The sequence below is a fragment of the Ochotona curzoniae genome, unplaced genomic scaffold, assembly GCF_017591425.1.
Source record: "Ochotona curzoniae isolate NIBS_2020 unplaced genomic scaffold, NIBS_Ocur_1.0 contig_908, whole genome shotgun sequence".
NCBI lineage: Eukaryota > Metazoa > Chordata > Mammalia > Lagomorpha > Ochotonidae > Ochotona > Ochotona curzoniae.
Window position 1 is genome coordinate 7495923 of NW_024466607.1, and position 14772 is coordinate 7510694.

General features: G+C 47.7%; 1 protein-coding gene across 2 annotated transcripts; it reads left to right on the forward strand.

Moving 5' to 3' along the window:
- The first annotated feature begins 693 nt into the window (after positions 1-693).
- On the forward strand, positions 694-8114 carry ZNF660 (zinc finger protein 660). Of its 2 annotated transcripts, XM_040995283.1 has the most exons (3): positions 694-735; positions 5807-6973; positions 7159-8114. In XM_040995283.1, the coding sequence occupies exon 2, from the start codon at positions 5973-5975 to the stop codon at positions 6966-6968; it is 996 nt and encodes a 331-aa protein (XP_040851217.1). In that variant the 5' UTR covers positions 694-735; positions 5807-5972; the 3' UTR covers positions 6969-6973; positions 7159-8114. The 2 variants fall into 2 exon arrangements, with proteins under 2 accessions (XP_040851217.1, XP_040851216.1); XM_040995282.1 differs by lacking the exon at positions 7159-8114 and having other exon boundaries at positions 5807-7036.
- The last annotated feature ends 6658 nt before the right edge of the window (positions 8115-14772 follow it).

A 14772-nucleotide genomic window follows, 5' to 3' on the forward strand; every position in this document is an offset into this window, starting at 1 on the left:
TGTCCTTTACGTCCCTTTGCAGTGATCGGAGACCCGTTAGGATGAGATGATGCACGCCCCTCGGGTGCGAAGCCGCTGTTCACGCAGGTGAGGGTGAGTCTCAGGAAAATTAGCCTCTTGGTCGGCTGCATTGAGACAGGGCTGCTGGGAATGCGCATGTGCTGCCAGGGGTTTGTCAAATCAAAGAAAATGGGGTACAAACGGGAGGAAGGGAAGTGGTGGCGGTGCCAGACAATGGATTTCCCAGCCCCGGGATCCTGTTGTGAGGCGGTTGCTGGGCCGGCTTTGTGCCGGCCACTCGTGGTGTCCCCAAGCAGGGATCCCGGGCCCTGGTGCTGGAGGCTTAGCGCCTAGTGTGTCGTTCAAGGGAAAAGGATGCAGCAATCCTAGTGTGGGCCAACTCTGGCTTATGGGTTTGCTCTGTAATTTTTTTTCAAGTGAAGAGACGATAGTACAGTCACTCGAGTCAGCTTTTCTCCTTTTTTCTCCTTTGTTTCATGCTGTAGGCTTGGAACTTTTCCTAAGAGAGAGGGTCAGTCCCTTGCCATTTTCTTATGTTTCTTTTTTTTCCTCCCTTCACTTCCTACATCTCACTCATTTCTCCGATTGACCTTCAGGTTTGCTCTTACTCCTCACTCCCCGGCAGCTCATGGATCAGCAGGAACCGAGTGATGATTCCTCAGAGGGTCCTGCTCAAGCAGCTGTGATGCTGGCAAGAGAACGCAGCCTCGCTGGGTAAAGCATCGCTTGCACTTCTCACCCCAATCTGGTTCTCTCCCTCCCACCACCACTCTTTCTGGGAAAGGCCTCTCTGCTCTTTGTTCCTCACTGCCTGAAAGGGATGGTCCTGGGATCAAAACAGCCTGTGAGACTTATGGGTTGGAGATGTGCGGGGGCCTCATTCATCCGCATTCATCTGCCCGTCAGCTGAGCGCAGGCCTTTGTTCTCAGTTGCCTGGAAACCGAGTGTCCTGCAGGAGGTTACTTCATGTCCCCTCACTCTCCTATAGCCCCAACCCCAACTCTCTGTGCCCCCCAGGATATCAGGGTGTTTTCTACAGCAAACAGCTGGGCTTTCGCATCGCTGAGCCTTTCTTTAGCCCGGCCCTGCCCGCTCTCCAGTCCGGGCTGCTTCGTCCTCAGGCCTTGCAGCTCCAGCGTGGGCTTCCTCACAGCAGGTGACCCGGGTGCTGCTGACCCTGTCCCCCTCTCAGAACACTCATGCATTTTGTGACCTCTTCTGTCATCTGTCTCGCTGTCCTCATATTTCATTGCTCACAGTCCCTCCCTTGTCCCACGTGCCTCCTGTGCCCCCACCCTGCTCAGTTGTACCACCATTCTTGATGCCCAAGTGTGCATCTGGTGGCCGTGCATTGTTTTCCGTCAGTCGTATATCCTGTCTGATAGACATGAATGCTTTCTTGGAAGAAGCTGAATTTCACTGTCCTCTCTCATCATCATCTTGGATGAGGGTCTTGCAAGCTCTGTCATTGTTTCAACAGCCGCTTACCGGACACCTAGGAAGTGCCAGGCTGTCCAGTGCTCCCCCATACTGCGTTCCTGAAATTGTCTTCTTGTCATTTCCCTGCCTCTGTTGTCTTCCACATTCCACCCTAAAACATCTGGGATAGTCCTTCTAAAGCACTGCTTTCCTAATTGTACTTTTGGGTAGAGTGTTGCAAAATGTATAAACGGGGATACTTTTGTAAGTTAAAGGGTACGATATCAAGTCTGATACTAGGATATAAGCTGGCACCATTATGGGAAAAGAATAGGGTATGTGATTGTAGTGTTCCTAGGTGATGTCTCTGAGATGCTTCCTTTTTTTTTTTTTTTAAAGATTTATATTTCCCGAAGAGTTAGAGAGAAGGGGAGAGACAGAGATTTTCCATCTGCTGTCACCCTCAAAATGGTTGCAAAAACCAGAGTTGGGACAAGCCAAAACCGGAACCAGGGGCTTCATCCCGCCTCTCTCATGAGCGCAGGGCCCCAGCACTTGGACCCTCTCGGCTGCCTTCCCAAACGCATTAGCAGGCAGCTGGATTGGAAGTGGAGCAGCTGAGACTTGAACTGGCACCTATATGGAATGCTGGCGTTGCAACCTTAACCTGTTGTAACAATGCCAGCCTCTACTGTTTCCTTTTATTTTCCTCAGTTTATTCCTGATGGGTACTGGCTCCCTACTCTGCTTTCCACTTCATGAAGCTAAGAAACACATAAATGTTCTGAGAGATAACTTGGAGCAGGATGTTTGGGAATTAGGGGAAGTGAATAAGATTTGAAAAACTATATTGTAGGGCCAGTTGAACTACTGCTTGCAATGCTGGCATCCCAAATCGGCTACTCTGCTTCTGGCCAGGCTTCTTACCAATACACCTGCAAAGGCAGTAGAGGTTGGCCCAGCTGCGTAGGTCCCTGCCATCTGTTAGGAAACTGCGATAGAATTCCTAGCTCCTTGCTTTTGTGGCGTGAACCAGCAGCTGGAAGTATCATTCTGTTTGTCTCCCCTCTGTCACTGGCTGCCAGATAAGTAAATCTTTGTTTTTAATTGTTTTTAAAGATGTATTTATTTTTATTGGAAAGCCAGCGCTACACAAGAGAGGAGAGATAGAAAGATCTTCTGAGATGGCTACAGTAGCTGGAGCTGAGCTGATCCAAAGCCAGGAGCCAGGAGCTTCTTCTGGGTCTCCCATATGGGTGCAGGGTCCCAAGGCCTTGGGCCATCCTTTACTGCTTTCCCAGGCTACAAGCAGGGAACTGGATAGGAAGTGGAGCAGCTGGAACAAAAACCAACACCCATATGGGATGCTGGTGCTTGGAGGTAGAAGATTAGCCAATTGAGCCATCGCACCAGCCCCCAAAAATCGTAAGACAGCCTATATTGACAAATAAGGAAGAGAAGGAAAGTAACAGAAAGTATCAAGGTAGAAAAAAGAACATAGAATGGGGAAAGAAAAACTAAGGCGAGATTTCATTCTTAGGAACTTGTTTTCTGTTGATCATCAAGTTATGTCTGTATTTTTTGCCTTATAATTTCAGCATTCTGGCTGGGATAATTTCAGGTAGCTTGATTCTTTCATTTATTTATTTTTTTACTACAATGATGAAAAATATCTGGATATTTACTCCATGTGTGGTTCGTGTTGGGTGCTGGGAATAGAGTGTGGGACAACAGAATGAACAGAGTTTCTGCCAGTGTGGCGCTTGTACTGTAGTCTCCCGCTTCTTATAGACAGCCTCCTTTGTAATTTTCACTTTATTTGAAAGGCAGATTGACAAAGGGGTATGGTAGAGAAAAGTGGAGAGAAATCTTCCATCTATGCATTCACTCCCCAAATGCCCACCACAGCAGGGCTAGTCTTCCAAAGGGATGACAGGGACCCGAGTACTTGGGGTCCTCAGTGGTGTACGTTACCAGGAAGCTGGAGGAGAAGTGGGACAGCCAGAACCCAAACCAAGCACCCCTGCGGGGTACACCCGCCCTTCCCGTTTGTCTTCAGGTATGCCGACCCTGTGCCTCCTTCCTGCTTTGTAAAATCCTTTTCCCAGGCCTTGCAAGCCCCATCATTAATTGCTTTTCCCTTCCTTAGCACCTTGTACTTCATCTCCTGCTAGGGTGGTTTGTGGGCTTGTGATTTCTCATCTTGATTGTTTTGTCATACTGCTGCACTGTACCCTCCTTAAAGGTGGGTGTGCCATCTCAAGCTTGTACAAATCTGCTCAGGCTGACAAAACACTGTACACTGGGTGACTTAAACTACAGAAACTTGTTTTCTCACACTTTTGGAGGCTACAGTTATGAGTTTGGGGTGACCAGCCAATTCCTGTGGAGACCCCTCCCTTGGCTTGTGGCTGCCCACCTTGCTGTGTATTCACACCACCTTTGCATGCGGACCTGCAAGGAGAGTGAGAGCCCTGTGTGTCGTCATGCAAGGGACGTCGCCTTGTGGGCTCAGCGCTCATCCTTCTGACCTCAGTTGTGTCTCCAAGTACAAGCACATTGGACCTTAGGACTTCAGCACAGGGATTCTAAAGAGACAATAGTCTGTAACAATGTTTCTTTACATATTCCCTCTTATTAAGCCCCTACCAGATAATTTTTAGTCTAAGAAATATATGAAGAAAAGAGAGGTCTCAGTAGTATAAATGAAAAGGAATATCAGCGAGAACCCTCAGCTTTCTCACAGAAATCTAGAAGTGAGTTCACTCTGCCCTTCCGTCCTACACACACACAATTTCCCACAGAGCTTCCCCCACCGACTTCATCCTGTGAGTTGGGAGAGGTAGCTGCGGTGACTGCTGCTTGGCAAGAACCCATCCATCCTGCTGTCCTCTCTGCCAGTGCTTTGGACACCGGTCTGTGTGTGGCTGATGTGGAACCAGTGGTACCTGCCCTTCTGAGGTGTGAGTTCCAGCCTTCGCAGTTCCCTTCTTGCTAGTCTTCTGCTCTGTCGCTGGAGATGTCCCTCCTTCAGTGAGTGCGGCTTAGTTTATCAGAAAGCTGTGAGACATTGGAAAATAGTATCAAACTTCCGGAAACAGCAGAAATGGCTCCTACTAGCAAAATAGCCGGTAAATTAAAATTAATTCAATTAGTGGTATGTTGTGTAGCTTAAAATGATCATATGAAGATTAAGTAGAGATATGGGAAAATACAAAAAATTAAGTGGGAAAGGGATTGGGGAAGAAGGTGGTCAGAATAGAAAAGTTTAGATAGAAAAAAAAGTTCAGTTAGGAGAAAAATGTTCAGGAAATCTGTGTACAACAAGATGATTATATTTTACAATAGTGTATCATAATACTTGAAATTTTTAGTATTCTCACACCCCCAAAAAAGGAAAATGTCTATCAGTAATAGCATGTTGAAAACAGGCAGATGAAACTATCACATAAAGCTGTGGCCAGCCACAGACAAGCCCCTACACAATAGCTGTAGGGTACCCGGACTTGTGTCACCCTCATCAAGGAAGGGCTTAAAAACAGATGTTGGGCCCAGCACGGTGGCCTAGTGGCTGAAGTCCTCACCTTAAATGCGCCGGAATCCCATACAGGCACCAGTTCTAATGCCAGCATCCCCACTTCTCATCCAGCTCCCGGCTTGTGGCCTGGGAAAGTAGTCGAGGACGGCCCAAAGCCTTGGGACTTTGCACCCACATGGGGGATGTGGAGGAGGCTCCTGGCTCCTGGCTTCGGATCAACACAGCACCAACTATTGGGGCCAGTTGGGGAGTGAATCATTGGATGGAAGATCTTCCTGTCTCTCCTTCTCTGTATATCTGACTCTCCAATTTAAAAAAAAAGCAAAACAAAACAAAACACAGAGATGCTTGGGACCTGGCACCTGGGCCTGGAGCACCCTAACAGAGAATACCTGTTTCTATTCTATAAAATAAGTTTTGAACACCTATTCCATGCCAGCCATTGTATCACTCATTAGCAGCAAAGCAAGAACCAGCAACCAACCAAATTAGTCATTTCAGCTGCTGAACGAAGGACCTTCTGGTTCACTTTTTCTAGGAACCAGATTATAGTGTTGCCTGCCATGGGGTTAGAGCACGGGCGGCAGGAAACAAGGGCAGATGTTCTACTGTTCATTGCTGATTCTGCCGCTGGACGTCTGGGGCGCCGCGGCACCTCTGCTTCTCCTTCAGCTTTCACCCTTGTCCTCTGTCCGCTTCACTTCCCTCCTCGTCTGTCATCCATTGCCTTGTCCTGAAGCACCTGCCCACGGTCGGCCATAGCTTGTCCTTAAGTAATTCGTGTACTACAGAGAAGGGGTGACGTGCACTTTCTGTTTCTCTGTCAGATGGCGAAAGTGGGACTGAAGAAGGTTGATTCCAAAGCAGCGTTCCTCAAAACTCAGCATCACACACTGTCAGCATATCCCATAGGGGTGTTGCCAAAGCAGCGAACATTTGGAAAGTTCCTTGAAAAGGCTCGAGAAGCCACTGGAATGCTTCAAGCAGGAGAAGATGAGAAGAAAGACTAGAAACTTCAAACTGAAGACAGTTAAAGACAGTAAAACCCTCTCAGACCTGACTGACCAAGACTCTGAAAAAAACGACAGCCAGCACTGTGACTCTCCAACATATGAGAGGGTTCGGGCTAGAAAGAAACAGTATGTATGTGCCGAGTGTGGCAAAGCCTTTAGTCAGAACGCAAACCTCACAGTACACGAGCGAATCCACACGGGGGAGAAACCATACAAGTGTAAGGATTGTGGAAAAGCCTTCAGTCACAGCTCCAACCTCGTTGTTCACCGGAGAATTCACACTGGCTTGAAGCCCTACACGTGCAGTGAGTGTGGGAAATGTTTCAGCGGGAAGTCACACCTCATTCGGCACCAGGGGATCCACAGTGGGGAGAAGACATACGAGTGTAAGGAGTGCGGGAAGGCCTTTAGTCGGAGCTCAGGACTGATTTCACATCACAGAGTTCACACTGGAGAGAAGCCTTACACCTGCCTTGAGTGTGGGAAAGCCTTTAGCCGGAGTTCAAACCTTACTCAACATCAGAGAATGCACAAAGGAAAAAAAGTTTACAAATGTAAGGAGTGTGGGAAAACCTGTGGTTCTAATACAAAGATTATGGACCACCAGAGAATTCACACTGGGGAAAAGCCTTATGAATGCGATGAGTGTGGCAAAGCTTTCATCCTAAAGAAAACCCTCAGTGAACACCAGAGACTACATCGTAGAGAGAAACCCTATAAATGTAGTGAGTGTGGGAAAGCTTTCACGTCTAACCGAAACCTGATTGATCACCAGCGAGTCCACACTGGAGAGAAACCTTACAAGTGTAACGAATGCGGGAAGACCTTCAGGCAGACATCTCAGGTTATCCTGCATCTGAGAACCCACACTAAGGAGAAACCGTACAAATGCAGTGAGTGTGGGAAAGCCTATCGTTACAGCTCACAGCTTATTCAACACCAGAGGAAGCACAGTGAAGAGAAAGAGGCCTCCTAACTGTGGTCACGCAGCACTAGATGGCAAGAAGAGGTTGCGGGGAATTCAGTGTTGGGTGGTCTCGTGGAAACCCCACAGTGTCTGGAGCAGAAACTAAGGCGATCACGCTGTCACTGGGGAGATAATCCGTGGGAGGCACTGTGTTACTTGTCTGTCATTGAAAGGTCACTGCGCAGTGCTTGATTGAGAGAAATCTTGTGGCTAGCAGGGCTCATTACTACTTTTTGAAAAAGCTTTCAGTTCCATTAGCCTTACAGGAATTCATACAGGGAAAAGTAGACTAAGATTGAAAAAAGGAGTATTCATGCCAGCATCACCTAAAACCGAAAGAAGAAAACCACATCTTCTGTGGTGCAAGGTTTAAATGCTTAGTGATTCATCTGTTTAAACAGTCTTCAAGAATGTTCAATATCACAGGGAAATGATCCCCAAGAAGAAGCAATGACACGTCATGTAGATTTTTTTAAATGTGTGTGCATAGAAAGAAAAGGGAAGGAAGTAAACCCAAAGTAAAAATGTTAACAGTGGTTACCTCTGGGTAATGGGATCACAGATGACTCCTATTTTCATGTGTATACTTTTCTATGCTTTGTAGGTTTTCTAAAATGAGAGGGCTCTACTTTTATAGTCAGGAAAAGTGTATTTTTTCAATGCCTGAGTACCTATTCATTTTCACTCAGCATTGTTAGGAAAGATATATTAGTCAGCGTCAAGCTCCAAGATTGCAAATCAATACAAGGGGGTGCATGGGATGCTAAATGGAAACATAAGCTTATCTTGGTATAAAACCACTCCATACATAGCTTTTCCTTCGTGTGCACATTCCGTACACTTTTTCAACAGTATGTGGCCTTTAAAACGTTTTTGCACTTCCATCTTGCATGAACTTTTCCAAGTGTCCTTGTGCTGGCACTTGGCACTAGAGGAACCCTGAGCAGATCGCTGGCTATTACCACGAGCAATCGCACGTGCCGATCCTTCTCTTTTAAGATGAGCTGACTTCGCAGTTGTCAACAAAATAGGTTAAGACACATCACCATCGGTTAAAACACATCACCATCCTTTCCCTGGTGTGAGATGATACACAGCTACTTGGGCATCCCTAAAAACTAGATAAAAGAAATGTGGCCTCACAAAATGGAAGCAGTTATGTGGTCAAAAAAAAATTTTTTTAAAGATTTATTTTTATTATTTTTTCATTGGAAAGGCAGATATACAGAGAGGAGAGACAGAGAGGAAGATCTTCCGTCCGATGATTCACTCCCCAAGTGAGCGCAACGGGCCGATACTATGCCAATCCGAAGCCAGGAGCCTCTTCCGGGTCTCCCACGCGGGTGCAGGTTCCCAAAGCTTTGGGCCGTCCTCGACTGCTTTCCCAGGCCACAGGCAGGGAGCTGGAAGGGAAGCGGGGCTGCCGGGATTAGAACCGGCGCCCATATGGGATCCCGAGCGTGCAAGGCGAGGACCTTTAACCACTTGCGCCACCGCGCTGGGCCCAGTTATGTGGTCAAAATTTTTAAAGAGAATTACTTACCATCATGTAAAGCTAGTGGAAGACCCGTGTGTTCTGTAGAGCTCAGCTGAGCGTGCTCTTTTAGAGTTGGAGATCCGTGTTCTAACTCCCCGTCTCCCACGTACTGGCTTGTTTATTTCTGACGAGTCACTTAACTGCTGTGAGCCTCGGCCTTCTCTCTGAGAAGGAAATGGCTCACGGGGTCATTGTAAGGAGTCAGTGAAATTATGCATGTCACGTAAAACAAGCCTGATGTCTGAGATAGCCTCGATGTAGGACATTGGCACAGTGTTTTTGAACACTTTAGTGAGAGTTGAAGCAAAGTTTTGCCAAAAGTGTAATGAACAGTGGCAGGAAGTAGCGATGTGGACCTTAATAGCATCTGACTATTTACTTAAGGGGAAGTACAGAAGTGAGCACTTCAGATTTTGTTTGATGACTTAGCAATTCATCAAGCATCCATCTTAACCCCATAATTATCAGTGCATTGCCTTTCATTTTTTTAAGGTTTATTATTTGATTGGAAATGTAGATATATAGAGAGAAGGAGAGACAGAGAAAAAGATCTTCCACCTTCAGGTTCACTCCCCAGAGGGCCACAGCAACCGGAGCTGAACAGATCCGAAGGCAGAAGCCCTCCTCCTGCCGTGGGCTGTGGGACTAAGCCGTGACAACAGCCCCCACATGGTCTCAGGTCAGTGTTTTGCTGTATAGCTTGATCTGAAAGTCTCACTTCATGATGGAGTCTGCCAAGACTGGCAGCAGTTAGAGCTGAAGCGTGCAAGCTTTGCCATCTAAGCCCTCTCATAAATAACCTCTGTGCTCTGACACTTGTCCTGCTGGGGTCCTGGCCGCTCCCTAAGGGCAGTGTCCCCTCTGCAGCCCCCAGTTGTTTTGTCTCCTTTAAAACCCCAGATGTTTTGTCGTGAAATTGACAACTATAACATCCCTGTGCTTGTTGGGTGCTAGCATTTATTCACTTATTTTTATTTTTTTAATCCTGGATGTTCCTAGCCACGAAGATCCTGGTATTGAAGAAGTGCTTTTATGTTAATAAAATATATATATATCCCATTTTTAGTTGAGAAGGTGAAAAATAAAATCTCATTTTTTACAGCTTGATTCAAGGGAAGTCTGTAAGGCAAGGATTCTGCTGAGAGAGGCAGGTGGCTCCTTGGACCTGAAGACCTTATGTCCTGTTTTAGGTCATGACGGGATTAAGTTAAAATTTGAAACAGATCTTTGAAAATCCTCAAATATTTAAAGGTAAAATAAACAATTAATCAAAGATGAAATTAAAAAGCCCGTTGGGAATTATTTTCCATTGATTCAGAGTGAAAAGAGAAAATTACAGAATGCTGTTAAAATAATAGAGGGCAACCGCAACAGAAAATGCCTGTGTTGTAGGAGAATTTAATGAAAAACAAAACCAAAATCAGCAAAAGAAATGATTCCATTATTCCAAAGACGTAATAAAGATTAGAATAGAATGCCTAAACTACGAAATAGGAAAATCATAGAATAAATAAAACCACAAACGTCTTTTAGAAAACCAGTGAGAATAAGTAAACCTCTAGCAAGACTTTAGCAAGAGAAAAAAAAAAAAAAGAAGGCATAAAACTGCCCTGAAGGACATAGATCAATGGAGGGAAAGATAATTTATGGGATCGCTTGTCGATCATATTAAATAGTCAATATGCACAAAACAATCTAACAGCAAAAAATGCTGGGATGTGAAAACGAGCCAAAAAGCAACGAATTAGCCGTTTTTCCAGAAAAACATCTGCAAATAGACAACAGGCTATGAGAAATGCCAGTCAAAACCAAATGAGCTCCTCACCTTACACCTTTAGAACAGGTCACTACTGCTGGGGTCCGTGTGGTGGGCGTGGGAGACAGGAAGGTGTGAAGAGTATTGTTCCATTGCAGGCAGGGCCCGGCGGATGGCTCTACGACCACCTGAATGAGCTCCGCCTCCCTTTGCGTGGACACCGGACCACCCTGCTGGGGTTTCTGTAATCTATTCAGGCATTGTCTGCCTCACAGAGTTCATGTTTACTACTGATGTGAGCTTGGAAGTTGATGTTGCTGATACCGGTTTAGCCAAAGGGCCTTTTATTATTGCTGCCCCCACTGACCATATGCTAACCAAGGGTGTTCTGGCCCCAGGTGTAGTGGGAATCTATTCTTTCCCTCTTTCCTTGATCTTCAGGTCCTTCCTTCTGTAATGCATTTCCTCCCTTAACCGATTTAAGACTAAGTTGTACAGTGAGGATTGCAGTAGGAATGTGTTACTGATTGATATGCACCATCCACTGAGAGCTTCCTGACCGCAGGGTCGGAATGGATAACATCCTGCTTAGGTGAAACAAACGGCAGAATTATCCTTAGAAACACCCACTTGGCCATGATGTAAAAAGTCGAGCCAGAGTTTGACTGCTTCTGTATAAATAAAGCGGACAGCTTTCCCTGCGTTGTCCATTATGATCATGAAATCGTAGTGGTCCATTTCGTTCTTTACGCCTCATCCACGCACCCTTCTCATTCCGAACTCAGCTGGAGCTGGACTCCGGCATACTACTGAACAAGTAACAAAAGGAAAACAGTCAGTACTGCTACCAATGTGCAGTTATTAAAACCAGTATGTTGGGCCCAGCACAGTAGCCTAGTGGCTGAAGTCATTCCCTTGAATGCACCAGGATTCCATTCGTCACTGCATCAATGCAGCTCCAGCCATGGCAGCCACTTGAGCAGTGAATCATCAGCTGGAAGATCTTTCTCTTTGTTTCTCCTTTCTGACTTTCCAATAAAAATAAAATTAAAAACAAACACCAGTATGTCTCTTATAAGACGTACTTAAAGAAGTGAAATTCATAGGAACAGTAGAGAAAGCAGTTCCCACGGTGCGGGGACACGGAACTGTCTTCAAAGTGTATGCTTTCAGTGGTTTGCAGTACGGAAAAGTTTTTCAGACCATACACCAACACGAATGTACTTACTGAACCATAGACTTCGAAGGCGGTTGAGACGATAAACTATTTTGCATTTGTCTAAAACATGTTTAAAGTTTTTCAGGATGAAAAAGCGAAACAAACTGGTGTGGACATTCGACCTAGCAGATAAGACACGAGGCAGAATACCCACAATGCACTTGGAGCACTTGGCTCTCCAGCGCAGCTTCCTGTCCAGTGGACCTGGCGGGCAGCATGTATGTAGCGACAGATGCCGTGTGGCTTTATTTACACGGGCGTCCAATGTTGCCGGCAGCATCTACCTGCAGAGTTGTCATTTCTCCGGAGTGTGTCCCTGGCACCTGTTTTTGCAGAAGGCCCCTAGTAAGTGACATTTCTTCTGGTATTTCCTGTGTACTTGCTAATGCCCCTCAGGTTGAAGACCCCCACTTGGTGAGTCCTGTGGAAGGTCGGGCGGTGATGGACGTTCTAAGCTTTTTGCTTGGGAATGTCTTCATCTCACATCAATTCCCATCTCACGTGATTGACATGGGTTTTTTTTTCTTCCCTTCAGGGCTAGGAAATTCTCTTGACCTGTTAGCTTTCTGCTGAGAAGTCTACAGTCTAGCAACTTGAGACGCCTTCAGGCTCGCCTTGCTTCTTTCCTCCTGCAGCTTCGCACATCTTTAACGTCAGGGGACTCGATTGTGACGTGTCTTGGATGGGCTGGTCAAGTTTAGATCTGCCCAGCGGCCTCCGATCTCTAGGTGTCGGAAGTTTTCTATGCGCCCCTTGAATATCCTTCTTCACCCTCTGGCCTCTCAGGTCCCCTGGTGTTGAACAGGATTGTCTGCCCGCAAAACTCACATGGGAGGAAGCCCCTCTTGGCTCCTGGCCACTGCCTGGTTCAGCCCTGGTCCTTGCTGCCCTTTGGGGAAGAGCTCTCTCTAATCTCTGTCATCCTGCCTTTCAGATGAATAAATGGAATCTTACAAAAGCGAAAAACAAGAAACCCAGAACGCTCCCAGACTTAGTACGCAACAAGCTTGCTGAGGTCCCCGGGCCCTGTCTCTCCTGCGTGCCTCTTTCCCATCGGGAATCGTGCAGCCACTCCCACCCAGGAGTCCCATCCCTGCCGGCCACCTGCAAGGAAAGCGAAGCAACCATAGAGCTGTGGCTTCCTAGAGAGCCAGAGATGGGGGCGGCGGGAGCCACCGGAAGTCGCGGGGTTTGCGGTTGGACCGTTATCTGGGGCCCGGCGGCGTCCGGCCCCCCGCGTCCTGGTGGCCCGGTGCCCAGGGCAGGCGGAGGTACCCGAGGGCGGAGCCGCGGCTCGAGGCCCCGGTGAGCGGGGTGGGCCCGGGGGCGGCCAGGGAGGACTGGGCGCCGGGGCCGGGGAGCTCGGGGGGCGCTGGGCGAGTCGCCGGTGCAGGCGAGGCCGTGACCGTCCGCGGACAGCTCCATCCCTGGCCGGCGGGGACTAAACGGGGGCGGCTTTGGTTGAAGGGGCTGGCCAGCCGTCCTCTTTTAATTTTGTAATAGAACGAGTTTTTTTTTTTTTTTTCTTTTTAAAGCCACCGATACCATCCTAACTTGAAGGAACACGTTTTGACACCACAGCACTAATAACATAAATTTGGCATCTTTTGCAAAGTGGTAGCCATGTCGTTGCCAACCTGTCAACCACTCACTGTTAGGGTCCCTGGGCAGTGTGAAGCCAGCTTTGGGGTTAGCCTGGGCTAGTCTCAGAGCTCTGTCCTTTGGGGTTTTGGCTCCTCCTGGAGTGATTTTAGACTTTGGGGAGTAAAATCCCTGCGTTGGGAATTCACCTCCCTGGCTTGACTTTCTAGTGAATCTTGCAGCGTTTATGTGTAGGGGTTTATTTTTACTTGCAAAGTAAGTGTTGAATTCTGGCCATTTACTGTGGAAACATACTTTAAAGTCTCCTCCCCTCCCCCCAGCCAAAAAAATTTATTTACTTGAAAGGCAGAGTGATAAGAGCTTTTTCATCTGTAGGTTCAAGTTGCAACAGCGAAGGCTGGACCAGGCCAAAGCCAGAGCCTGGAGCTCTCTGTGCTCCTGCAGGTGAGGGGCTGGAACCGTCATCTGCTGTCCCCAGCGCAGCGGTAGGAAGTTTGATCAGAAGCGCAGTAACTATCACTAGCTCAGGCACATTGATGTGGTCTGCAGGTGACCCAAGAGGTGATGTGACCCACTGTGCAAACACCCGCCCCGAGAATGTTTCTCCACCTCCAGAGGAAGTACCAACAACTGACGGTTCCTGGGGGTCTTATCCCAAAGCACTGCTTCATTTAGAACTTGCTTTGTTTTAGACGACTGCAAAAAGCCAACTGACCCCTCTGTGTGCAGTCTGCCTGTCTCAGCCTTCCTTCTTTGGAGAGTCCCGACCCGACTAGACCCTGTTCATGCTCAAAGTAGGACAGGAGCCATAAAAGGGAAGACGGGCTGCATGGCAGACATGACTGTGAGCCAAGTGTCTCGACGTGTGTGACTGAGTCCCCAGGACTGGAGGCAAGCTGAGGACAGGTTGCAGTTCCTGTGTCAACAAGTGACTGTGTGCACATTAGTGAGACCCAAAGCCTGCCTGGTGTGGAAAGTTAGTGCAGTGACTCACTGTACTCGTCCACTGGGAATGCCCAGCACGATGGCTCAGTGGCTAAATCCTCACCTTGCAAGCACCTGGGATCCCATATGGGTGCTGGTTTGTGTCCTGGCTGCTCCACTTCCCATCCAGCTCCCTGCTTGTGGCCTGGGAAAGCAGTCAAGGACGGCCCAAAGCCTTGGGACCCTGCACCTGTGTGGGAGACCCAGAGGAAGCTCCTGGCTCCTGGCTTCGGATCAGCTCAGCTCTGGCCATTGCGGCCAGTTGGGGAGTAAACCAGCTGGTGGAAGATCTTTGTCTCTTTCCATAAATCTGATCTGCCCTTTCAACTAAAAAGAAATCTTAAAAAAACAAAAAAAACCAAAACAACCTTGGTGAGGGACCAGGCCTGTGACGTAGTAGGGAGTATGGTCTGCCTCCACCTCCAGTACCAACTTCTCATATGGGTGCTGGTTCAGGTCCTGGCTAGCTCCTGGCTCCTGGCTCCAGACTGGCCCAGCTGCAGCCACTGGGGCCATTTGGGAAGTGACCAGCAGATGAAAGACCCCTACTCCTTTTCTCTCTCTGTAACTCTGTCTGTCAAATGCAAGTAAACAAATGTTTAAAAATTTTTTAAAAAGGCTTGGTGAGAGACTGCAGGCCATGGGTGCTTCCCAGAGAGCTTGTGCTGACGGATGCTGAAGTTGTAAATCGGTGCAATCCCAAGGATCACAGGTG

What these genes read in the sequence shown, in the direction of transcription:
- ZNF660 (XM_040995283.1), top strand. Translation starts at nt 5,973, where the DNA reads ATGAGAAGAAAGACTAGAAACTTCAAACTGAAGACAGTTAAAGACAGT.